The 23,338-nt window shown below is 32.1% G+C and overlaps 7 protein-coding genes across 7 annotated transcripts; all 7 read right to left on the bottom strand.

The window, feature by feature from the left end:
• Positions 1–541: 541 nt before the first annotated feature.
• LOC123885577 (expansin-A23-like) lies at positions 542–1,693 on the bottom strand. Its single transcript, XM_045934860.1, has 2 exons — positions 1,546–1,693; positions 542–1,248 (listed from the first exon to the last, which is right to left on the bottom strand). The coding sequence occupies exons 1-2, from the start codon at positions 1,679–1,681 to the stop codon at positions 635–637; spliced, it is 750 nt and encodes a 249-aa protein (XP_045790816.1). The 5' UTR covers positions 1,682–1,693; the 3' UTR covers positions 542–634.
• Positions 1,694–4,081: 2,388 nt separating this feature from the next.
• Positions 4,082–5,192, bottom strand: LOC123885669 (expansin-A23-like). The gene is made up of 2 exons (XM_045934969.1): positions 5,045–5,192; positions 4,082–4,747 (listed from the first exon to the last, which is right to left on the bottom strand). Exons 1-2 carry the CDS (start codon positions 5,178–5,180, stop codon positions 4,134–4,136), a joined length of 750 nt encoding a protein of 249 aa, XP_045790925.1. The 5' UTR covers positions 5,181–5,192; the 3' UTR covers positions 4,082–4,133.
• Positions 5,193–7,171: 1,979 nt separating this feature from the next.
• LOC123885624 (expansin-A23-like) lies at positions 7,172–8,323 on the bottom strand. Its single transcript, XM_045934913.1, has 2 exons — positions 8,176–8,323; positions 7,172–7,878 (listed from the first exon to the last, which is right to left on the bottom strand). Exons 1-2 carry the CDS (start codon positions 8,309–8,311, stop codon positions 7,265–7,267), a joined length of 750 nt encoding a protein of 249 aa, XP_045790869.1. The 5' UTR covers positions 8,312–8,323; the 3' UTR covers positions 7,172–7,264.
• A 1,975-nt stretch (positions 8,324–10,298) lies between these two features.
• LOC123885708 (expansin-A23-like) lies at positions 10,299–11,450 on the bottom strand. Its single transcript, XM_045935021.1, has 2 exons — positions 11,303–11,450; positions 10,299–11,005 (listed from the first exon to the last, which is right to left on the bottom strand). The coding sequence occupies exons 1-2, from the start codon at positions 11,436–11,438 to the stop codon at positions 10,392–10,394; spliced, it is 750 nt and encodes a 249-aa protein (XP_045790977.1). The 5' UTR covers positions 11,439–11,450; the 3' UTR covers positions 10,299–10,391.
• A 1,975-nt stretch (positions 11,451–13,425) lies between these two features.
• LOC123885606 (expansin-A23-like) lies at positions 13,426–14,577 on the bottom strand. The gene is made up of 2 exons (XM_045934892.1): positions 14,430–14,577; positions 13,426–14,132 (listed from the first exon to the last, which is right to left on the bottom strand). The coding sequence occupies exons 1-2, from the start codon at positions 14,563–14,565 to the stop codon at positions 13,519–13,521; spliced, it is 750 nt and encodes a 249-aa protein (XP_045790848.1). The 5' UTR covers positions 14,566–14,577; the 3' UTR covers positions 13,426–13,518.
• A 2,047-nt stretch (positions 14,578–16,624) lies between these two features.
• LOC123885756 (expansin-A23-like) lies at positions 16,625–17,705 on the bottom strand. The gene is made up of 2 exons (XM_045935073.1): positions 17,558–17,705; positions 16,625–17,260 (listed from the first exon to the last, which is right to left on the bottom strand). The coding sequence occupies exons 1-2, from the start codon at positions 17,691–17,693 to the stop codon at positions 16,647–16,649; spliced, it is 750 nt and encodes a 249-aa protein (XP_045791029.1). The 5' UTR covers positions 17,694–17,705; the 3' UTR covers positions 16,625–16,646.
• A 2,070-nt stretch (positions 17,706–19,775) lies between these two features.
• LOC123886875 (expansin-A23-like) lies at positions 19,776–21,521 on the bottom strand. The gene is made up of 3 exons (XM_045936149.1): positions 21,501–21,521; positions 20,573–20,651; positions 19,776–20,353 (listed from the first exon to the last, which is right to left on the bottom strand). Exons 1-3 carry the CDS (start codon positions 21,519–21,521, stop codon positions 19,776–19,778), a joined length of 678 nt encoding a protein of 225 aa, XP_045792105.1.
• Between the last annotated feature and the right edge of the window lie 1,817 nt (positions 21,522–23,338).

The raw sequence follows: 23,338 nt of genomic DNA, 5'->3' as shown, positions 1-23,338 counted from the left end.
GAAAATGAATCATATTCCACAGTTTTTATACGTGATAGCGATGAAATACGAGAAACAATGAGATAATAAGATTGATTCATTGAAAAACTCTGTCACTGACGCGCAAGCTTTAATAACAGATAAATGCCCCAAATTTCGACAACTATACTCTATTACGTACACTATTAATGAATATATATATACCATAAAAAAGTGTATGTGCGCGCATACACTCACATGTATATATATAATAACTAAATTTATCTTGAATGTATTAAATAGCTTTTTTAACAAATGAATTGTATATAGAATTTCACAATATGTAATTTTTTATAAGTCTATATTCAATTCACTTGTGAAAAATGTCATTTATATAAGTCTAAAAATATTGACCAAAAAAACAAATTAGTATTTTTTTTATATATAAATGGCAAAAACAAACTAGAATTCTAAGTGGATTTGGAAATATCATTTAAACATAAATTATACAACGAAAAGGTGTACAAGAAAACCATTTTAAAAATTATAAACCGTAGACTTTTATTTCATCAAAATGCTAGAATTGAAATAACATGATACTCACAATAATTATTATCTCTTAACTCAATTCTCCTAATAATTTTGTGACTTGATATATTTATGAGTTAAATTTTATCTAAAAATTACCCTGGCTCTGATAAGTCTGTCCAAATTGCCAGTTGTAAGGAGAAACTGAATAAAACTCCAAAGTTTTTCCATCACTTGTAGTAACTTGAAATGACAAAGCTTGTCCTACCAAATTCACTCCAGTATTCCACTTTTGTCCAAAATTGCGCTTCATGGGAATCCATCCAGTCTTAGACCCTTTGACACTAACACGAGAAACATCACCAGCATTGGCAACATTGAACACCAAAACAAACAAGAAATTAGGGTTTCCGTTGATCTCAAACCTAACACCCCCTTGTTTCACACATGAAACACGTCGATATTTAACGGGTATGATACCGCCTTTTTCGTAGGCAATAGAAGTGAACATTTTATAACTTAAGTCAAAGTGTTTTAGTGGTGGGTTACAAGCACCGGGCTGGGCGGAATTTGGAGGACAAAAATTTGTTGCGGTTACTGTGATTGGCTTTGCGCCCTTTATGCACCATTGGGGATCGTTGACACAAAATAACTGAAAACAAGCACCACAAGTAGCTCCATTATTGAATAGAGCTGTGCTTAGTGCTGTGTTTGCAAGTCCATATCCTTGTTTGTACAGATCACCATAACCACAAGCCCCCTCTTCACAAATACAAGAAAGGATTAGCGGCACGATTTGTTGCTCATTTATTCTTAATTCATGTATATATAATAAATAATAAGGATTAGTCATCTGAACTTCATCTAACGCATACCATATGATATTAAAAAATTGAAATATGATTTTATTTATAATTGCATGTGGGTGAAGAATAATAGACAAACAAAATAATTGAGATTCATTGTTCTTTATTGTTGAGAGAATAAATTACGTATAAACGATTTGTATCATCTAAAATGTTATAAAGTAAAAAATTGAAGTTTAATTTTAGAACTTACGCATGGTTCCAGCTCCTGAAGGACCACCGTAGAAGGTTGCATGAGCATCATACCAATTTAGGTCAATGCCAGCTATGGCCTGTATAAGTAGCAATATGAAAAAGACCAGAGGAATGAAAGAGTGAGACATAGCCATGACTGAGGTACGTCAAAGACACAAAAAAGGGTTGTGGAATATTTGCATGTTAGAGTGGTGAATAAATGATGGTATTTAAAGGAAATGAAAATAAATATAAAAGGATATATTTCAATTCTCAAGATAAATAAAGATATAAAGTCAATTCTCGAGACGACTAAAAATAATAGTCAACTCTCAAGACTAATAAAAAGTCAATTGTCCAAAAAATAAAGAAGATAAATTCATTAAAGAATTAACATTTGCATATATATGATAAAATCTTAGAAAATGATTTTCAAAATAATAGATTTTGAAAAAAGCTATTGGAAATAGCTTTTCATTTTGTAGGAAAAAATGATTTTCTTTTTACTAAAATGATTTTTGAAAAAATCTAAAACAAACACAAGTAAAATAAAAAAAAATTGATTTTTTTTTTTGCTAGAAAGTCTGAAACAAACCAGGCCTAAAAGAGGGCAAACACCACAATAAAGTCAACTCATTTTTGCTTTAGATTCTATAAAATGACTTCATCACCATTTCATCTTATGTCCCATCAACCTCTTAGTTTTCTCGAACCAAATTCCCTTTCTCTTTCTTTTTGTTACATTTTGTTGGAATAAAGATGATATAGAGCTAATTGACTATAAATAAAACATATAACAACAACTTATTTGAAACGATAATCACATAATTGGCTGTCGTCAACATAATACTAATGATAAAACTAATTTGATTGTAAATTGGGGTGACATGTTCAACATTTAACAACGATCAACTATGAAAAAAGTTTCTTATAAAAAAAAAACTATGAAAACAGTTAACAGAAAATGAACATCATTAATGAGAAAGGGAGGTATTTGTGTATTTGATATGAATTATAGGGAGATTAGTGTAAGTTTATAAAACTAGAGGGAGTTTTCGATATCATTTAAATAGATTTCAGGGGTTGTGAGTGTAATTTTTCCTTCTTCTATAATATGAAATCTCAAAAAAATGTTTCAAACGGTGCTACTTTCATCCAAGGTCAAACTCGAAACTTTGCAATTGTGTATGCAAGTTTCAGTGGTATTTGTCACTTTTCCTATAGGAAGAAAAATTTAATGGAGCATGTGAAAAATGTTATGTGAGTTTTAGTGATACTTGTCATTTGTTTGTGAAATTTGTGACTCAAGCTATTCCAACTTACTATATGAGCACATTTTTGCTACCGTCATCCCTCGGTGAAAAATTGGAGAGGATGATGAATTCTTTTTGGTGGGGTTCAAATAAGGGTGTCCGGAGAGGTATTAATTTTCTAAGTTAGGAAAAATTATCCATGCGAAAAGTGGTATGGGCTTATTTGGAGCAAAAGTTTTAACGGGGTTAGGGTGTGTTCCACGTATTATTGTACCATGAAGGAAGTTATAGATAATTCGGAGTTTCGAGTTGAATGAGAGTGGATTCATCTCCGGAACTTGATAAGGAGAAAATGAATCATATTCCACAGTTTTTATACGTGATAGCGATGAAATACGAGAAACAATGAGATAATAAGGTTGATTCATTGAACAACTCTGTCACTGACGCGCAAGCTTTAATAACAGATAAATGCCCCAAATATCGACAACTATACTCTATTACGTACAATATTAATGAATATATATACCATAAAAAAGTGTATGCGCGCGCATACACTCACATGTATATCTATAACAATATATAAAAAGGATAGGTGAGTTTGGGATGGACTTTTCAATATACCTATTTTACCCTTGACTTAGTTTCACAACTTCCATTAACTAATCAATTTAAAAATAAAAAAATTTTAAATCATAAAAATGTGAATAAGTGGCAAATGAGTTGCCTATACATGAATGATAACCAACTTAATACTACATCTATACTATATAAAAAGAGAATACAAATATTTTTGGTGTCGATTTTTCATAATACCAACAATATCCTTATTTTTTTAGCAATAAAAATCTTTTATTAACAAATTCATCATAACATAAGACATTTTTGTTGGACATAAGTTAGACACAGGCAGGCGCGGAACGCGCCTGTCTGGCCCGCTAGTATATAATAACTAAATTTGTCTTGAATGTATTAAATAGCTTTTTTAACAAATGAATTGTATATAGAATTTCACAATATGTAAGTTTTTTATAAGTCTATATACAATTCAGTTGTGAAAAATGTCATTTATATAAGTCTAAAAATATTGACCAAAAAAACAAATTAGTATTTTTTTTATATATAAATGGCAAAAACAAACTAGAATTCTAAGTGGATTTGGAAATATCATTTAAACATAAATTATACAACGAAAAGGTGTACAAGAAAACCATTTTAAAAATTATAAATCGTAGACTTTTATTTCATCAAAATGCTAGAATTGAAATAACATGATACTCACAATAATTATTATCTCTTAACTCAATTCTCCTAATAATTTTGTGACTTGATATATTTATGAGTTAAATTTTATCTAAAAATTACCCTGGCTCTGATAAGTCTGTCCAAATTGCCAGTTGTAAGGAGAAACTGAATAAAACTCCAAAGTTTTTCCATCACTTGTAGTAACTTGAAATGACAAAGCTTGTCCTACCAAATTCACTCCAGTATTCCACTTTTGTCCAAAATTGCGCTTCATGGGAATCCATCCAGTCTTAGACCCTTTGACACTAACACGAGAAACATCACCAGCATTGGCAACATTGAACACCAAAACAAACAAGAAATTAGGGTTTCCGTTGATCTCAAACCTAACACCCCCTTGTTTCACACATGAAACACGTCGATATTTAACGGGTATGATACCGCCTTTTTCGTAGGCAATAGAAGTGAACATTTTATAACTTAAGTCAAAGTGTTTTAGTGGTGGGTTACAAGCACCGGGCTGGGCGGAATTTGGAGGACAAAAATTTGTTGCGGTTACTGTGATTGGCTTTGCGCCCTTTATGCACCATTGGGGATCGTTGACACAAAATAACTGAAAACAAGCACCACAAGTAGCTCCATTATTGAATAGAGCTGTGCTTAGTGCTGTGTTTGCAAGTCCATATCCTTGTTTGTACAGATCACCATAACCACAAGCCCCCTCTGCACAAATACAAGAAAGGATTAGCGGCACGATTTGTTGCTCATTTATTCTTAATTCATGTATATATAACAAATAATAAGGATTAGTCATCTGAACTTCATCTAACGCATACCATATGATATTAAAAAATTGAAATATGATTTTATTTATAATTGCATGTGGGTGATGAATATTAGACAAACAAAATAATTGAGATTCATTGTTCTTTATTGTTGAGAGAATAAATTACGTATAAACGATTTGTATCATCTAAAATGTTATAAAGTAAAAAATTGAAGTTTAATTTTAGAACTTACGCATGGTTCCAGCTCCTGAAGGACCACCGTAGAAGGTTGCATGAGCATCATACCAATTTAGGTCAATGCCAGCTATGGCCTGTATAAGTAGCAATATGAAAAAGACCAGAGGAATGAAAGAGTGAGACATAGCCATGACTGAGGTACGTCAAAGACACAAAAAAGGGTTGTGGAATATTTGCATGTTAGAGTGGTGAATAAATGATGGTATTTAAAGGAAATCAAAATAAATATAAAAGGATATATTTCAATTCTCAAGACAAATAAAGAAATAAAGTCAATTCTCGAGACGACTAAAAATAATAGTCAACTCTCAAGACTAATAAAAAGTCAATTGTCCAAAAAATAAAGAAGATAAATTCATTAAAGAATTAACATTTGCATATATAGGATACATTCTCAGAAAATGATTTTCAAAATAATAGATTTTGAAAAAAGCTATTGGAAATAGCTTTTCATTTTGTAGGAAAAAATGATTTTCTTTTTACTAAAATGATTTTTGAAAAAATCTAAAACAAACACAAGTAAAATTAAAAAAAAATTGATTTTTTTTTTTGCTAGAAAGTCTGAAACAAACCAGGCCTAAAAGAGGGCAAACACCACAATAAAGTCAACTCATTTTTGCTTAAGATTCTATAAAATGACTTCATCACCATTTCATCTTATGTCCCATCAACCTCTTAGTTTTCTCGAACCAAATTCCCTTTCTCTTTCTTTTTGTTACATTTTGTTGGAATAAAGACGATATAGAGCTAATTGACTATAAATAAAACATATAACAACAACTTATTTGAATCGATAATCACATAATTGGCTGTCGTCAACATAATACTAATGATAAAACTAATTTGATTGTAAATTGGGGTGACATGTTCAACATTTAACAACGATCAACTATGAAAAAAGTTTCTTATAAAAAAAAAACTATGAAAACAGTTAACAGAAAATGAACATCGTTAATGAGAAAGGGAGGTATTTGTGTATTTGATATGAATTAAAGGGAGATTAGTGTAAGTTTATAAAACTAGAGGGAGTTGTCGATATCATTTAAATAGATTTCAGGGGTTGTGAGTGTAATTTTTCCTTCTTCTATAATATGAAATCTCAAAAAAATGTTTCAAACGGTGCTACTTTCATCCAAGGTCAAACTCGAAACTTTGCAATTGTGTATGCAAGTTTCAGTGGTATTTGTCACTTTTCCTATAGGAAGAAAAATTTAATGGAGCATGTGAAAAATGTTATGTGAGTTTTAGTGATACTTGTCATTTGTTTGTGAAATTTGTGACTCAAGCTATTCCAACTTACTATATGAGCACATTTTTGCTACCGTCATCCCTCGGTGAAAAATTGGAGAGGATGATGAATTCTTTTTGGTGGGGTTCAAATAAGGGTGTCCGGAGAGGTATTAATTTTCTAAGTTATGAAAAATTATCCATGCGAAAAGTGGTATGGGCTTATTTGGAGCAAAAGTTTTAACGGGGTTAGGGTGTGTTCCACGTATTATTGTACCATGAAGGAAGTTATAGATAATTCGGAGTTTCGAGTTGAATGAGAGTGGATTCATCTCCGGAACTTGATAAGGAGAAAATGAATCATATTCCACAGTTTTTATATGTGATAGCGATGAAATACGAGAAACAATGAGATAATAAGGTTGATTCATTGAACAACTCTGTCACTGACGCGCAAGCTTTAATAACAGATAAATGCCCCAAATATCGACAACTATACTCTATTACGTACAATATTAATGAATATATATACCATAAAAAAGTGTATGCGCGCGCATACACTCACATGTATATATATATATAATAACTAAATTTGTCTTGAATGTATTAAATAGCTTTTTTAACAAATGAATTGTATATAGAATTTCACAATATGTAAGTTTTTTATAAGTCTATATACAATTCACTTGTGAAAAATGTCATTTATATAAGTCTAAAAATATTGACCAAAAAAACAAATTAGTATTTTTTTTATATATAAATGGCAAAAACAAACTAGAATTCTAAGTGGATTTGGAAATATCATTTAAACATAAATTATACAACGAAAAGGTGTACAAGAAAACCATTTTAAAAATTATAAACCGTAGACTTTTATTTCATCAAAATGCTAGAATTGAAATAACATGATACTCACAATAATTATTATCTCTTAACTCAATTCTCCTAATAATTTTGTGACTTGATATATTTATGAGTTAAATTTTATCTAAAAATTACCCTGGCTCTGATAAGTCTGTCCAAATTGCCAGTTGTAAGGAGAAACTGAATAAAACTCCAAAGTTTTTCCATCACTTGTAGTAACTTGAAATGACAAAGCTTGTCCTACCAAATTCACTCCAGTATTCCACTTTTGTCCAAAATTGCGCTTCATGGGAATCCATCCAGTCTTAGACCCTTTGACACTAACACGAGAAACATCACCAGCATTGGCAACATTGAACACCAAAACAAACAAGAAATTAGGGTTTCCGTTGATCTCAAACCTAACACCCCCTTGTTTCACACATGAAACACGTCGATATTTAACGGGTATGATACCGCCTTTTTCGTAGGCAATAGAAGTGAACATTTTATAACTTAAGTCAAAGTGTTTTAGTGGTGGGTTACAAGCACCGGGCTGGGCGGAATTTGGAGGACAAAAATTTGTTGCGGTTACTGTGATTGGCTTTGCGCCCTTTATGCACCATTGGGGATCGTTGACACAAAATAACTGAAAACAAGCACCACAAGTAGCTCCATTATTGAATAGAGCTGTGCTTAGTGCTGTGTTTGCAAGTCCATATCCTTGTTTGTACAGATCACCATAACCACAAGCCCCCTCTGCACAAATACAAGAAAGGATTAGCGGCACGATTTGTTGCTCATTTATTCTTAATTCATGTATATATAATAAATAATAAGGATTAGTCATCTGAACTTCATCTAACGCATACCATATGATATTAAAAAATTGAAATATGATTTTATTTATAATTGCATGTGGGTGAAGAATATTAGACAAACAAAATAATTGAGATTCATTGTTCTTTATTGTTGAGAGAATAAATTACGTATAAACGATTTGTATCATCTAAAATGTTATAAAGTAAAAAATCGAAGTTTAATTTTAGAACTTACGCATGGTTCCAGCTCCTGAAGGACCACCGTAGAAGGTTGCATGAGCATCATACCAATTTAGGTCAATGCCAGCTATGGCCTGTATAAGTAGCAATATGAAAAAGACCAGAGGAATGAAAGAGTGAGACATAGCCATGACTGAGGTACGTCAAAGACACAAAAAAGGGTTGTGGAATATTTGCATGTTAGAGTGATGAATAAATGATGGTATTTAAAGGAAATCAAAATAAATATAAAAGGATATATTTCAATTCTCAAGACAAATAAAGAAATAAAGTCAATTCTCGAGACGACTAAAAATAATAGTCAACTCTCAAGACTAATAAAAAGTCAATTGTCCAAAAAATAAAGAAGATAAATTCATTAAAGAATTAACATTTGCATATATAGGATAAATTCTCAGAAAATGATTTTCAAAATAATAGATTTTGAAAAAAGCTATTGGAAATAGCTTTTCATTTTGTAGGAAAAAATGATTTTCTTTTTACTAAAATGATTTTTGAAAAAATCTAAAACAAACACAAGTAAAATTAAAAAAAATTGATTTTTTTTTTTGCTAGAAAGTCTGAAACAAACCAGGCCTAAAAGAGGGCAAACACCACAATAAAGTCAACTCATTTTTGCTTAAGATTCTATAAAATGACTTCATCACCATTTCATCTTATGTCCCATCAACCTCTTAGTTTTCTCGAACCAAATTCCCTTTCTCTTTCTTTTTGTTACATTTTGTTGGTATAAAGACGATATAGAGCTAATTGACTATAAATAAAACATATAACAACAACTTATTTGAAACGATAATCACATAATTGGCTGTCGTCAACATAATACTAATGATAAAACTAATTTGATTGTAAATTGGGGTGACATGTTCAACATTTAACAACGATCAACTATGAAAAAAGTTTCTTATAAAAAAAAAAACTATGAAAACAGTTAACAGAAAATGAACATCGTTAATGAGAAAGGGAGGTATTTGTGTATTTGATATGAATTAAAGGGAGATTAGTGTAAGTTTATAAAACTAGAGGGAGTTGTCGATATCATTTAAATAGATTTCAGGGGTTGTGAGTGTAATTTTTCCTTCTTCTATAATATGAAATCTCAAAAAAATGTTTCAAACGGTGCTACTTTCATCCAAGGTCAAACTCGAAACTTTGCAATTGTGTATGCAAGTTTCAGTGGTATTTGTCACTTTTCCTATAGGAAGAAAAATTTAATGGAGCATGTGAAAAATGTTATGTGAGTTTTAGTGATACTTGTCATTTGTTTGTGAAATTTGTGACTCAAGCTATTCCAACTTACTATATGAGCACATTTTTGCTACCGTCATCCCTCGGTGAAAAATTGGAGAGGATGATGAATTCTTTTTGGTGGGGTTCAAATAAGGGTGTCCGGAGAGGTATTAATTTTCTAAGTTAGGAAAAATTATCCATGCGAAAAGTGGTATGGGCTTATTTGGAGCAAAAGTTTTAACGGGGTTAGGGTGTGTTCCACGTATTATTGTACCATGAAGGAAGTTATAGATAATTCGGAGTTTCGAGTTGAATGAGAGTGGATTCATCTCCGGAACTTGATAAGGAGAAAATGAATCATATTCCACAGTTTTTATACGTGATAGCGATGAAATACGAGAAACAATGAGATAATAAGGTTGATTCATTGAACAACTCTGTCACTGACGCGCAAGCTTTAATAATAGATAAATGCCCCAAATATCGACAACTATACTCTATTACGTACAATATTAATGAATATATATACCATAAAAAAGTGTATGCGCGCGCATACACTCACATGTATATATATAATAACTAAATTTGTCTTGAATGTATTAAATAGCTTTTTTAACAAATGAATTGTATATAGAATTTCACAATATGTAAGTTTTTTATAAGTCTATATACAATTCACTTGTGAAAAATGTCATTTATATAAGTCTAAAAATATTGACCAAAAAAACAAATTAGTATTTTTTTTATATATAAATGGCAAAAACAAACTAGAATTCTAAGTGGATTTGGAAATATCATTTAAACATAAATTATACAACGAAAAGGTGTACAAGAAAACCATTTTAAAAATTATAAACCGTAGACTTTTATTTCATCAAAATGCTAGAATTGAAATAACATGATACTCACAATAATTATTATCTCTTAACTCAATTCTCCTAATAATTTTGTGACTTGATATATTTATGAGTTAAATTTTATCTAAAAATTACCCTGGCTCTGATAAGTCTGTCCAAATTGCCAGTTGTAAGGAGAAACTGAATAAAACTCCAAAGTTTTTCCATCACTTGTAGTAACTTGAAATGACAAAGCTTGTCCTACCAAATTCACTCCAGTATTCCACTTTTGTCCAAAATTGCGCTTCATGGGAATCCATCCAGTCTTAGACCCTTTGACACTAACACGAGAAACATCACCAGCATTGGCAACATTGAACACCAAAACAAACAAGAAATTAGGGTTTCCGTTGATCTCAAACCTAACACCCCCTTGTTTCACACATGAAACACGTCGATATTTAACGGGTATGATACCGCCTTTTTCGTAGGCAATAGAAGTGAACATTTTATAACTTAAGTCAAAGTGTTTTAGTGGTGGGTTACAAGCACCGGGCTGGGCGGAATTTGGAGGACAAAAATTTGTTGCGGTTACTGTGATTGGCTTTGCGCCCTTTATGCACCATTGGGGATCGTTGACACAAAATAACTGAAAACAAGCACCACAAGTAGCTCCATTATTGAATAGAGTTGTGCTTAGTGCTGTGTTTGCAAGTCCATATCCTTGTTTGTACAGATCACCATAACCACAAGCCCCCTCTGCACAAATACAAGAAAGGATTAGCGGCACGATTTGTTGCTCATTTATTCTTAATTCATGTATATATAATAAATAATAAGGATTAGTCATCTGAACTTCATCTAACGCATACCATATGATATTAAAAAATTGAAATATGATTTTATTTATAATTGCATGTGGGTGAAGAATATTAGACAAACAAAATAATTGAGATTCATTGTTCTTTATTGTTGAGAGAATAAATTACGTATAAACGATTTGTATCATCTAAAATGTTATAAAGTAAAAAATCGAAGTTTAATTTTAGAACTTACGCATGGTTCCAGCTCCTGAAGGACCACCGTAGAAGGTTGCATGAGCATCATACCAATTTAGGTCAATGCCAGCTATGGCCTGTATAAGTAGCAATATGAAAAAGACCAGAGGAATGAAAGAGTGAGACATAGCCATGACTGAGGTACGTCAAAGACACAAAAAAGGGTTGTGGAATATTTGCATGTTAGAGTGGTGAATAAATGATGGTATTTAAAGGAAATCAAAATAAATATAAAAGGATATATTTCAATTCTCAAGACAAATAAAGAAATAAAGTCAATTCTCGAGACGACTAAAAATAATAGTCAACTCTCAAGACTAATAAAAAGTCAATTGTCCAAAAAATAAAGAAGATAAATTCATTAAAGAATTAACATTTGCATATATAGGATAAATTCTCAGAAAATGATTTTCAAAATAATAGATTTTGAAAAAAGCTATTGGAAATAGCTTTTCATTTTGTAGGAAAAAATGATTTTCTTTTTACTAAAATGATTTTTGAAAAAATCTAAAACAAACACAAGTAAAATTAAAGAAAATTGATTTTTTTTTTTTGCTAGAAAGTCTGAAACAAACCAGGCCTAAAAGAGGGCAAACACCACAATAAAGTCAACTCATTTTTGCTTAAGATTCTATAAAATGACTTCATCACCATTTCATCTTATGTCCCATCAACCTCTTAGTTTTCTCGAACCAAATTCCCTTTCTCTTTCTTTTTGTTACATTTTGTTGGTATAAAGACGATATAGAGCTAATTGACTATAAATAAAACATATAACAACAACTTATTTGAAACGATAATCACATAATTGGCTGTCGTCAACATAATACTAATGATAAAACTAATTTGATTGTAAATTGGGGTGACATGTTCAACATTTAACAACGATCAACTATGAAAAAAGTTTCTTATAAAAAAAAAACTATGAAAACAGTTAACAGAAAATGAACATCGTTAATGAGAAAGGGAGGTATTTGTGTATTTGATATGAATTAAAGGGAGATTAGTGTAAGTTTATATAACTAGAGGGAGTTGTCGATATCATTTAAATAGATTTCAGGGGTTGTGAGTGTAATTTTTCCTTCTTCTATAATATGAAATCTCAAAAAAATGTTTCAAACGGTGCTACTTTCATCCAAGGTCAAACTCGAAACTTTGCAATTGTGTATGCAAGTTTCAGTGGTATTTGTCACTCTGCCTATAGAAAGAAAAATTTAATGGAGCATGTGAAAAATGTTATGTGAGTTTTAGTGATACTTGTCATTTGTTTGTGAAATTTGTGACTCAAGCTATTCCAACTTACTATATGAGCACATTTTTGCTACCGTCATCCCTCGGTGAAAAATTGGAGAGGATGATGAATTCTTTTTGGTGGGGTTCAAATAAGGGTGTCCGGAGAGGTATTAATTTTCTAAGTTAGGAAAAATTATCCATGCGAAAAGTGGTATGGGCTTATTTGGAGCAAAAGTTTTAACGGGGTTAGGGTTTGTTCCACGTATTATTGTACCATGAAGGAAGTTATAGATAATTCGGAGTTTCGAGTTGAATGAGAGTGGATTCATCTCCGGAACTTGACAAGGAGAAAATGAATCATATTCCACAGTTTTTATACGTGATAGCGATGAAATACGAGAAACAATGAGATAATAAGGTTGATTCATTGAACAACTCTGTCACTGACGCGCAAGCTTTAATAATAGATAAATGCCCCAAATATCGACAACTATACTCTATTACGTACAATATTAATGAATATATATACCATAAAAAAGTGTATGCGCGCGCATACACTCACATGTATATATATAATAACTAAATTTGTCTTGAATGTATTAAATAGCTTTTTTAACAAATGAATTGTATATAGAATTTCACAATATGTAAGTTTTTTATAAGTCTATATACAATTCACTTGTGAAAAATGTCATTTATATAAGTCTAAAAATATTGACCAAAAAAACAAATTAGTATTTTTTTTATATATAAATGGCAAAAACAAACTAGAATTCTAAGTGGATTTGGAAATATCATTTAAACATAAATTATACAACGAAAAGGTGTACAAGAAAACCATTTTAAAAATTATAAACCGTAGACTTTTATTTCATCAAAATGCTAGAATTGAAATAACATGATACTCACAATAATTATTATCTCTTAACTCAATTCTCCTAATAATTTTGTGACTTGATATATTTATGAGTTAAATTTTATCTAAAAATTACCCTGGCTCTGATAAGTCTGTCCAAATTGCCAGTTGTAAGGAGAAACTGAATAAAACTCCAAAGTTTTTCCATCACTTGTAGTAACTTGAAATGACAAAGCTTGTCCTACCAAATTCACTCCAGTATTCCACTTTTGTCCAAAATTGCGCTTCATGGGAATCCATCCAGTCTTAGACCCTTTGACACTAACACGAGAAACATCACCAGCATTGGCAACATTGAACACCAAAACAAACAAGAAATTAGGGTTTCCGTTGATCTCAAACCTAACACCCCCTTGTTTCACACATGAAACACGTCGATATTTAACGGGTATGATACCGCCTTTTTCGTAGGCAATAGAAGTGAACATTTTATAACTTAAGTCAAAGTGTTTTAGTGGTGGGTTACAAGCACCGGGCTGGGCGGAATTTGGAGGACAAAAATTTGTTGCGGTTACTGTGATTGGCTTTGCGCCCTTTATGCACCATTGGGGATCGTTGACACAAAATAACTGAAAACAAGCACCACAAGTAGCTCCATTATTGAATAGAGCTGTGCTTAGTGCTGTGTTTGCAAGTCCATATCCTTGTTTGTACAGATCACCATAACCACAAGCCCCCTCTGCACAAATACAAGAAAGGATTAGCGGCACGATTTGTTGCTCATTTATTCTTAATTCATGTATATATAATAAATAATAAGGATTAGTCATCTGAACTTCATCTAACGCATACCATATGATATTAAAAAATTGAAATATGATTTTATTTATAATTGCATGTGGGTGAAGAATATTAGACAAACAAAATAATTGAGATTCATTGTTCTTTATTGTTGAGAGAATAAATTACGTATAAACGATTTGTATCATCTAAAATGTTATAAAGTAAAAAATCGAAGTTTAATTTTAGAACTTACGCATGGTTCCAGCTCCTGAAGGACCACCGTAGAAGGTTGCATGAGCATCATACCAATTTAGGTCAATGCCAGCTATGGCCTGTATAAGTAGCAATATGAAAAAGACCAGAGGAATGAAAGAGTGAGACATAGCCATGACTGAGGTACGTCAAAGACACAAAAAAGGGTTGTGGAATATTTGCATGTTAGAGTGGTGAATAAATGATGGTATTTAAAGGAAATCAAAATAAATATAAAAGGATATATTTCAATTCTCAAGACAAATAAAGAAATAAAGTCAATTCTCGAGACGACTAAAAATAATAGTCAACTCTCAAGACTAATAAAAAGTCAATTGTCCAAAAAATAAAGAAGATAAATTCATTAAAGAATTAACATTTGCATATATAGGATAAATTCTCAGAAAATGATTTTCAAAATAATAGATTTTGAAAAAAGCTATTGGAAATAGCTTTTCATTTTGTAGGAAAAAATGATTTTCTTTTTACTAAAATGATTTTTGAAAAAATCTAAAACAAACACAAGTAAAATTAAAAAAAATTGATTTTTTTTTTTTGCTAGAAAGTCTGAAACAAACCAGGCCTAAAAGAGGGCAAACACCACAATAAAGTCAACTCATTTTTGCTTAAGATTCTATAAAATGACTTCATCACCATTTCATCTTATGTCCCATCAACCTCTTAGTTTTCTCGAACCAAATTCCCTTTCTCTTTCTTTTTGTTACATTTTGTTGGTATAAAGACGATATAGAGCTAATTGACTATAAATAAAACATATAACAACAACTTATTTGAAACGATAATCACATAATTGGCTGTCGTCAACATAATACTAATGATAAAACTAATTTGATTGTAAATTGGGGTGACATGTTCAACATTTAACAACGATCAACTATGAAAAAAGTTTCTTATAAAAAAAAAACTATGAAAACAGTTAACAGAAAATGAACATCGTTAATGAGAAAGGGAGGTATTTGTGTATTTGATATGAATTAAAGGGAGATTAGTGTAAGTTTATAAAACTAGAGGGAGTTGTCGATATCATTTAAATAGATTTCAGGGGTTGTGAGTGTAATTTTTCCTTCTTCTATAATATGAAATCTCAAAAAAATGTTTCAAACGGTGCTACTTTCATCCAAGGTCAAACTCGAAACTTTGCAATTGTGTATGCAAGTTTCAGTGGTATTTGTCACTCTGCCTATAGAAAGAAAAATTTAATGGAGCATGTGAAAAATGTTATGTGAGTTTTAGTGATACTTGTCATTTGTTTGTGAAATTTGTGACTCAAGCTATTCCAACTTACTATATGAGCACATTTTTGCTACCGTCATCCCTCGGTGAAAAATTGGAGAGGATGATGAATTCTTTTTGGCGGGGTTCAAATAAGGGTGTCCGGAGAGGTATTAATTTTCTAAGTTAGGAAAAATTATCCATGCGAAAAGTGGTATGGGCTTATTTGGAGCAAAAGTTTTAACGGGGTTAGGGTTTGTTCCACGTATTATTGTACCATGAAGGAAGTTATAGATAATTCGGAGTTTCGAGTTGAATGAGAGTGGATTCATCTCCGGAACTTGATAAGGAGAAAATGAATCATATTCCACAGTTTTTATACGTGATAGCGATGAAATACGAGAAACAATGAGATAATAAGGTTGATTCATTGAACAACTCTGTCACTGACGCGCAAGCTTTAATAATAGATAAATGCCCCAAATATCGACAACTATACTCTATTACGTACAATATTAATGAATATATATACCATAAAAAAGTGTATGCGCGCGCATACACTCACATGTATATATATAATAACTAAATTTGTCTTGAATGTATTAAATAGCTTTTTTAACAAATGAATTGTATATAGAATTTCACAATATGTAAGTTTTTTATAAGTCTATATACAATTCACTTGTGAAAAATGTCATTTATATAAGTCTAAAAATATTGACCAAAAAAACAAATTAGTATTTTTTTATATATATAAATGGCAAAAACAAACTAGAATTCTAAGTGGATTTGGAAATATCATTTAAACATAAATTATACAACGAAAAGGTGTACAAGAAAACCATTTTAAAAATTATAAACCGTAGACTTTTATTTCATCAAAATGCTAGAATTGAAATAACATGATACTCACAATAATTATTGTCTCTTAACTCAATTCTCCTAATAATTTTTTGACTTGATATATTTATGAGTTAAATTTTATCTAAAAATTACCCTGGCTCTGATAAGTCTGTCCAAATTGCCAGTTGTAAGGAGAAACTGAATAAAACTCCAAAGTTTTTCCATCACTTGTAGTAACTTGAAATGACAAAGCTTGTCCTACCAAATTCACTCCAGTATTCCACTTTTGTCCAAAATTGCGCTTCATGGGAATCCATCCAGTCTTAGACCCTTTGACACTAACACGAGAAACATCACCAGCATTGGCAACATTGAACACCAAAACAAACAAGAAATTAGGGTTTCCGTTGATCTCAAACCTAACACCCCCTTGTTTCACACATGAAACACGTCGATATTTAACGGGTATGATACCGCCTTTTTCGTAGGCAATAGAAGTGAACATTTTATAACTTAAGTCAAAGTGTTTTAGTGGTGGGTTACAAGCACCGGGCTGGGCGGAATTTGGAGGACAAAAATTTGTTGCGGTTACTGTGATTGGCTTTGCGCCCTTTATGCACCATTGGGGATCGTTGACACAAAATAACTGAAAACAAGCACCACAAGTAGCTCCATTATTGAATAGAGTTGTGCTTAGTGCTGTGTTTGCAAGTCCATATCCTTGTTTGTACAGATCACCATAACCACAAGCCCCCTCTGCACAAATACAAGAAAGGATTAGCGGCACGATTTGTTGCTCATTTATTCTTAATTCATGTATATATAATAAATAATAAGGATTAGTCATCTGAACTTCATCTAACGCATACCATATGATATTAAAAAATTGAAATATGATTTTATTTATAATTGCATGTGGGTGAAGAATATTAGACAAACAAAATAATTGAGATTCATTGTTCTTTATTGTTGAGAGAATAAATTACGTATAAACGATTTGTATCATCTAAAATGTTATAAAGTAAAAAATCGAAGTTTAATTTTAGAACTTACGCATGGTTCCAGCTCCTGAAGGACCACCGTAGAAGGTTGCATGAGCATCATACCAATTTAGGTCAATGCCAGCTATGGCCTGTATAAGTAGCAATATGAAAAAGACCAGAGGAATGAAAGAGTGAGACATAGCCATGACTGAGGTACGTCAAAGACACAAAAAAGGGTTGTGGAATATTTGCATGTTAGAGTGGTGAATAAATGATGGTATTTAAAGGAAATCAAAATAAATATAAAAGGATATATTTCAATTCTCAAGACAAATAAAGAAATAAAGTCAATTCTCGAGACGACTAAAAATAATAGTCAACTCTCAAGACTAATAAAAAGTCAATTGTCCAAAAAATAAAGAAGATAAATTCATTAAAGAATTAACATTTGCATATATAGGATAAATTCTCAGAAAATGATTTTCAAAATAATAGATTTTGAAAAAAGCTATTGGAAATAGCTTTTCATTTTGTAGGAAAAAATGATTTTCTTTTTACTAAAATGATTTTTGAAAAAATCTAAAACAAACACAAGTAAAATTAAAAAAAATTGATTTTTTTTTTTTTGCTAGAAAGTCTGAAACAAACCAGGCCTAAAAGAGGGCAAACACCACAATAAAGTCAACTCATTTTTGCTTAAGATTCTATAAAATGACTTCATCACCATTTCATCTTATGTCCCATCAACCTCTTAGTTTTCTCGAACCAAATTCCCTTTCTCTTTCTTTTTGTTACATTTTGTTGGTATAAAGACGATATAGAGCTAATTGACTATAAATAAAACATATAACAACAACTTATTTGAAACGATAATCACATAATTGGCTGTCGTCAACATAATACTAATGATAAAACTAATTTGATTGTAAATTGGGGTGACATGTTCAACATTTAACAACGATCAACTATGAAAAAAGTTTCTTATAAAAAAAAAACTATGAAAACAGTTAACAGAAAATGAACATCGTTAATGAGAAAGGGAGGTATTTGTGTATTTGATATGAATTAAAGGGAGATTAGTGTAAGTTTATAAAACTAGAGGGAGTTGTCGATATCATTTAAATAGATTTCAGGGGTTGTGAGTGTAATTTTTCCTTCTTCTATAATATGAAATCTCAAAAAAATGTTTCAAACGGTGCTACTTTCATCCAAGGTCAAACTCGAAACTTTGCAATTGTGTATGCAAGTTTCAGTGGTATTTGTCACTCTGCCTATAGAAAGAAAAATTTAATGGAGCATGTGAAAAATGTTATGTGAGTTTTAGTGATACTTGTCATTTGTTTGTGAAATTTGTGACTCAAGCTATTCCAACTTACTATATGAGCACATTTTTGCTACCGTCATCCCTCGGTGAAAAATTGGAGAGGATGATGAATTCTTTTTGGTGGGGTTCAAATAAGGGTGTCCAGAGAGGTATTAATTTTCTAAGTTAGGAAAAATTATCCATGCGAAAAGTGGTATGGGCTTATTTGGAGCAAAAGTTTTAACGGGGTTAGGGTTTGTTCCACGTATTATTGTACCATGAAGGAAGTTATAGATAATTCGGAGTTTCGAGTTGAATGAGAGTGGATTCATCTCCGGAACTTGATAAGGAGAAAATGAATCATATTCCACAGTTTTTATACGTGATAGCGATGAAATACGAGAAACAATGAGATAATAAGGTTGATTCATTGAACAACTCTGTCACTGACGCGCAAGCTTTAATAATAGATAAATGCCCCAAATATCGACAACTATACTCTATTACGTACAATATTAATGAATATATATACCATAAAAAAGTGTATGCGCGCGCATACACTCACATGTATATATATAATAACTAAATTTGTCTTGAATGTATTAAATAGCTTTTTTAACAAATGAATTGTATATAGAATTTCACAATATGTAAGTTTTTTATAAGTCTATATACAATTCACTTGTGAAAAATGTCATTTATATAAGTCTAAAAATATTGACCAAAAAAACAAATTAGTATTTTTTTATATATATAAATGGCAAAAACAAACTAGAATTCTAAGTGGATTTGGAAATATCATTTAAACATAAATTATACAACGAAAAGGTGTACAAGAAAACCATTTTAAAAATTATAAACCGTAGACTTTTATTTCATCAAAATGCTAGAATTGAAATAACATGATACTCACAATAATTATTGTCTCTTAACTCAATTCTCCTAATAATTTTTTGACTTGATATATTTATGAGTTAAATTTTATCTAAAAATTACCCTGGCTCTGATAAGTCTGTCCAAATTGCCAGTTGTAAGGAGAAACTGAATAAAACTCCAAAGTTTTTCCATCACTTGTAGTAACTTGAAATGACAAAGCTTGTCCTACCAAATTCACTCCAGTATTCCACTTTTGTCCAAAATTGCGCTTCATGGGAATCCATCCAGTCTTAGACCCTTTGACACTAACACGAGAAACATCACCAGCATTGGCAACATTGAACACCAAAACAAACAAGAAATTAGGGTTTTCGTTGATCTCAAACCTAACACCCCCTTGTTTCACACATGAAACACGTCGATATTTAACGGGTATGATACCGCCTTTTTCGTAGGCAATAGAAGTGAACATTTTATAACTTAAGTCAAAGTGTTTTAGTGGTGGGTTACAAGCACCGGGCTGGGCGGAATTTGGAGGACAAAAATTTGTTGCGGTTACTGTGATTGGCTTTGCGCCCTTTATGCACCATTGGGGATCGTTGACACAAAATAACTGAAAACAAGCACCACAAGTAGCTCCATTATTGAATAGAGCTGTGCTTAGTGCTGTGTTTGCAAGTCCATATCCTTGTTTGTACAGATCACCATAACCACAAACAAAATAATTGCAAGTCCATTATTGAAATATGATTTTATTTATAATTGCATGTGGGTGAAGAATATTAGACAAACAAAATAATTGAGATTCATTGTTCTTTATTGTTGAGAGAATAAATTACGTATAAACGATTTGTATCATCTAAAATGTTATAAAGTAAAAAATCGAAGTTTAATTTTAGAACTTACGCATGGTTCCAGCTCTAGAAGGATCACCGTAGAAGGTTGCATGAGCATCATACCAATTTAGGTCAATGCCAGCTATGGCCTGTATAAGGAGCAATTGTTGGGAAATCGATTCATAAACACTTTTATAAACGCAGCGGAATTTTAAAATTAAAATTTCCCATCAATGGATTCTTGTGAATGAGCATGATCAGGTCTAGAATATTACCTTTGAAGAACAAATTTGTGGCCGCCTTTCTTGATCACAAGCACCGCACTTGCAGCACCTCCACTTAGTCCACAGGAACAGGAACCTTCGATCTCACAGTGCTAGCTGTTCTTGGATGAAGGCTGAGGGAATTTTGTGCGGTTTAGGGTTTAGAGAAATTCAGAATTTCTCTAAATTCGGTTAGGGTTTGTTAAAAACATAACTACTGAACTTCATAAGGCTCTATTTATAGAGTTTCTTATGAGGTCTTTAGTTTACACGAAATTGGGCTTCTCAAGCCCAATAACCGTTTGTCACTAACTGCACCCCCGCAATAAGTCTTACTTATTTTTTCCTTCTTAACTGTCCTTATGTGTGTGACCCTGTAGGTTCTTATGACGTTGGCAATAATATTAATCGTAATATTATAAACAGTGAGCGGTATCTAGCAACACATCACTGTTACCCAAGTCACAGGAATGTCACGTGATCTGACTAACCTTTCCGTGATAAATATCTTGTGCACAATTACCCTTTTGCCCTCATGTCTATATTGAACACAAGGCATAGTATGTCATCCTTGTCTAGTTCAATATTGGGCCCATAGACATATCTCCCGTTATGTAGGAGGGACAAATTCCATCTAGGTCACTCATGTCCCTCAGCATGATTCGTGGGATACCCATCAACCAACTTTATAATTATCCAGTTACGGATAACGTTTGAATGGCAACAAGGTATTACACTCCTGCATCTAGGGTACATGCTGGTTTTAGGTCGAAGGGTGGGATACACCTTTTATCACTATGAGAAAACTTATGACATTTCATAACACTCTATGTAGTATTCTCATGGTGGGTCAATCCGATATAAAGTTACCCTTAACATTTATATCTATGTGAAGACTTGATAACTCATTATCCATGATCAGTGAGATATGATCATCAGTCTACCAACATAATAGTCTTTATGCTTTAACGTTATCCCATTTCACAATAAAGCTTGACTATGGATATGTTTAAGAATAGTGTTCTTATATTTAATGGAATCTCACGATTAAGTCACACTTAACGTTCCATTCAATGAACTTACTATTCTAGGGACTCTATTATTATTTAACACATAAACATAATAAAGAAAAAGCCTTTATTTAATAAGTAAATTATCCAATACAAGTATCATGCAATTATAAATAATTGGCCTCTAGGGCTTACACCAACAATCTCCCACTAGCACTAGAGCCAATCAGGCATACTCCTAATACCTATGCCCCTAGTGTGGCCCTCATGCTTCGGCTGAGCAAGAGGCTTTGTAAGTGGATCAGCAGCATTGTCAAGTGTTGGTACTCTGCATATTTTCACATCTCCTCTATCAATTATTTCTCGAATAAGATGATAGCGCCTGAGTATGTGTTTGGACTTTTGGTGAGATCTTGGTTCCTTAGCTTGTGCGATTGCACCATTGTTGTCACAAAATAATTCAATGGGATCCACAATGCTAGGGAATATGCCAAGTTCAGTAATGAACTTCTTTATCCAAACAGCTTCCTTTGCTGCATTTGATGCAGCGATGTACTCAGCTTCGGTTGTAGAATCAGCAACTGTATCTTGCTTTGAACTCTTCCAGCTCACAGCGCCACCATTTATGCAAAACACATAGCCTGATTGCGACCTAAAGTCATCCCTATCTATTTGGAAGCTAGCATCAGTGTAACCAATTACATTTAGCTCTTCTTGGCCTCCATATATTAGGAATGAGTCTTTAGTCCTCCTTAAGTATTTAAGGATGTTCTTGACAGCCACCCAATGAGCCTCACCAGGATCAGACTGATAACGACTTGTTGCGCTTAAGGCATATGAAACATCTGGTCGAGTACATATCATGGCATACATGATAGATCCTATAGCCGATGCATAAGGGATCTTACTCATGCGGTCCCTTTCTTCCTTAGATGAAGGAGACTGTGTCTTTGAAAGACATAGGCCATGTTGCATAGGAATGAATCCTTTCTTGGAATCATGCATATTAAAGCGTCTTAACACTTTATCTATGTATGTACTCTGGCTTAGGCCAAGCAGTTTTTGTGATCTATCTCTATAGATTCTTATTCCTAATATATAGGCTGCTTCACCCAGATCTTTCATAGAAAAGCAATTCCCTAACCAAGTTTTAATTTGTTGCAAGGTAGGGATGTCGTTTCCTATTAGTAATATGTCATCTACATATAATACTAGGAATGCGACTATGCTCCCACTAACCTTCTTGTAAACACAAGGCTCATCTTCATTTTGAATGAATCCGTACTGTTTTACAATTTCATCAAAACGAAGATTCCAACTTCTGGAAGCTTGCTTCAATCCGTAGATTGATCGCTGTAATTTGCATATCTTTTTGGCTTCTCCTGGAATGCAAAAGCCTTCAGGTTGTGTCATATACACATCCTCAAGGAGACTCCCATTAAGGAAGGCAGTTTTTACATCCATCTGCCAGATTTCATAATCATAGTATGCAGCGATGGCAAGTAAGATTCGAATGGATTTGATCATCGCAACTGGTGAAAATGTTTCATCATAGTCTACCCC

This window comes from Trifolium pratense, linkage group LG5, assembly GCF_020283565.1.
Source record: "Trifolium pratense cultivar HEN17-A07 linkage group LG5, ARS_RC_1.1, whole genome shotgun sequence".
In the NCBI taxonomy this organism is placed as follows: domain Eukaryota; kingdom Viridiplantae; phylum Streptophyta; class Magnoliopsida; order Fabales; family Fabaceae; genus Trifolium; species Trifolium pratense.
This window is presented reverse-complemented; position numbering and strand designations above follow the sequence as displayed.

Excerpts from the sequence above, each read along its gene's own strand:
- LOC123885577 (XM_045934860.1), bottom strand. The coding sequence starts at position 1,681 with ATGGCTATGTCTCACTCTTTCATTCCTCTGGTCTTTTTCATATTGCTA. Across the intron at positions 1,249-1,545 it reads TTCAGGAGCTGGAACCATGC|AGGGGGCTTGTGGTTATGGT; the intron begins GTAAGTTCTAAA and ends GTATTTGTGAAG.
- LOC123885606 (XM_045934892.1), bottom strand. The coding sequence starts at position 14,565 with ATGGCTATGTCTCACTCTTTCATTCCTCTGGTCTTTTTCATATTGCTA. Across the intron at positions 14,133-14,429 it reads TTCAGGAGCTGGAACCATGC|AGGGGGCTTGTGGTTATGGT; the intron begins GTAAGTTCTAAA and ends GTATTTGTGCAG.
- LOC123885756 (XM_045935073.1), bottom strand. The coding sequence starts at position 17,693 with ATGGCTATGTCTCACTCTTTCATTCCTCTGGTCTTTTTCATATTGCTA. Across the intron at positions 17,261-17,557 it reads TTCAGGAGCTGGAACCATGC|AGGGGGCTTGTGGTTATGGT; the intron begins GTAAGTTCTAAA and ends GTATTTGTGCAG.
- LOC123885669 (XM_045934969.1), bottom strand. The coding sequence starts at position 5,180 with ATGGCTATGTCTCACTCTTTCATTCCTCTGGTCTTTTTCATATTGCTA. Across the intron at positions 4,748-5,044 it reads TTCAGGAGCTGGAACCATGC|AGGGGGCTTGTGGTTATGGT; the intron begins GTAAGTTCTAAA and ends GTATTTGTGCAG.
- LOC123885624 (XM_045934913.1), bottom strand. The coding sequence starts at position 8,311 with ATGGCTATGTCTCACTCTTTCATTCCTCTGGTCTTTTTCATATTGCTA. Across the intron at positions 7,879-8,175 it reads TTCAGGAGCTGGAACCATGC|AGGGGGCTTGTGGTTATGGT; the intron begins GTAAGTTCTAAA and ends GTATTTGTGCAG.
- LOC123885708 (XM_045935021.1), bottom strand. The coding sequence starts at position 11,438 with ATGGCTATGTCTCACTCTTTCATTCCTCTGGTCTTTTTCATATTGCTA. Across the intron at positions 11,006-11,302 it reads TTCAGGAGCTGGAACCATGC|AGGGGGCTTGTGGTTATGGT; the intron begins GTAAGTTCTAAA and ends GTATTTGTGCAG.
- LOC123886875 (XM_045936149.1), bottom strand. The coding sequence starts at position 21,521 with ATGTACCCTAGATGCAGGAGT. Across the intron at positions 20,652-21,500 it reads TGTACCCTAGATGCAGGAGT|GCCATAGCTGGCATTGACCT; the intron begins GTAATACCTTGT and ends CTCCTTATACAG. Across the intron at positions 20,354-20,572 it reads TTCTAGAGCTGGAACCATGC|GATATGGACTTGCAAACACA; the intron begins GTAAGTTCTAAA and ends TGTACAAACAAG.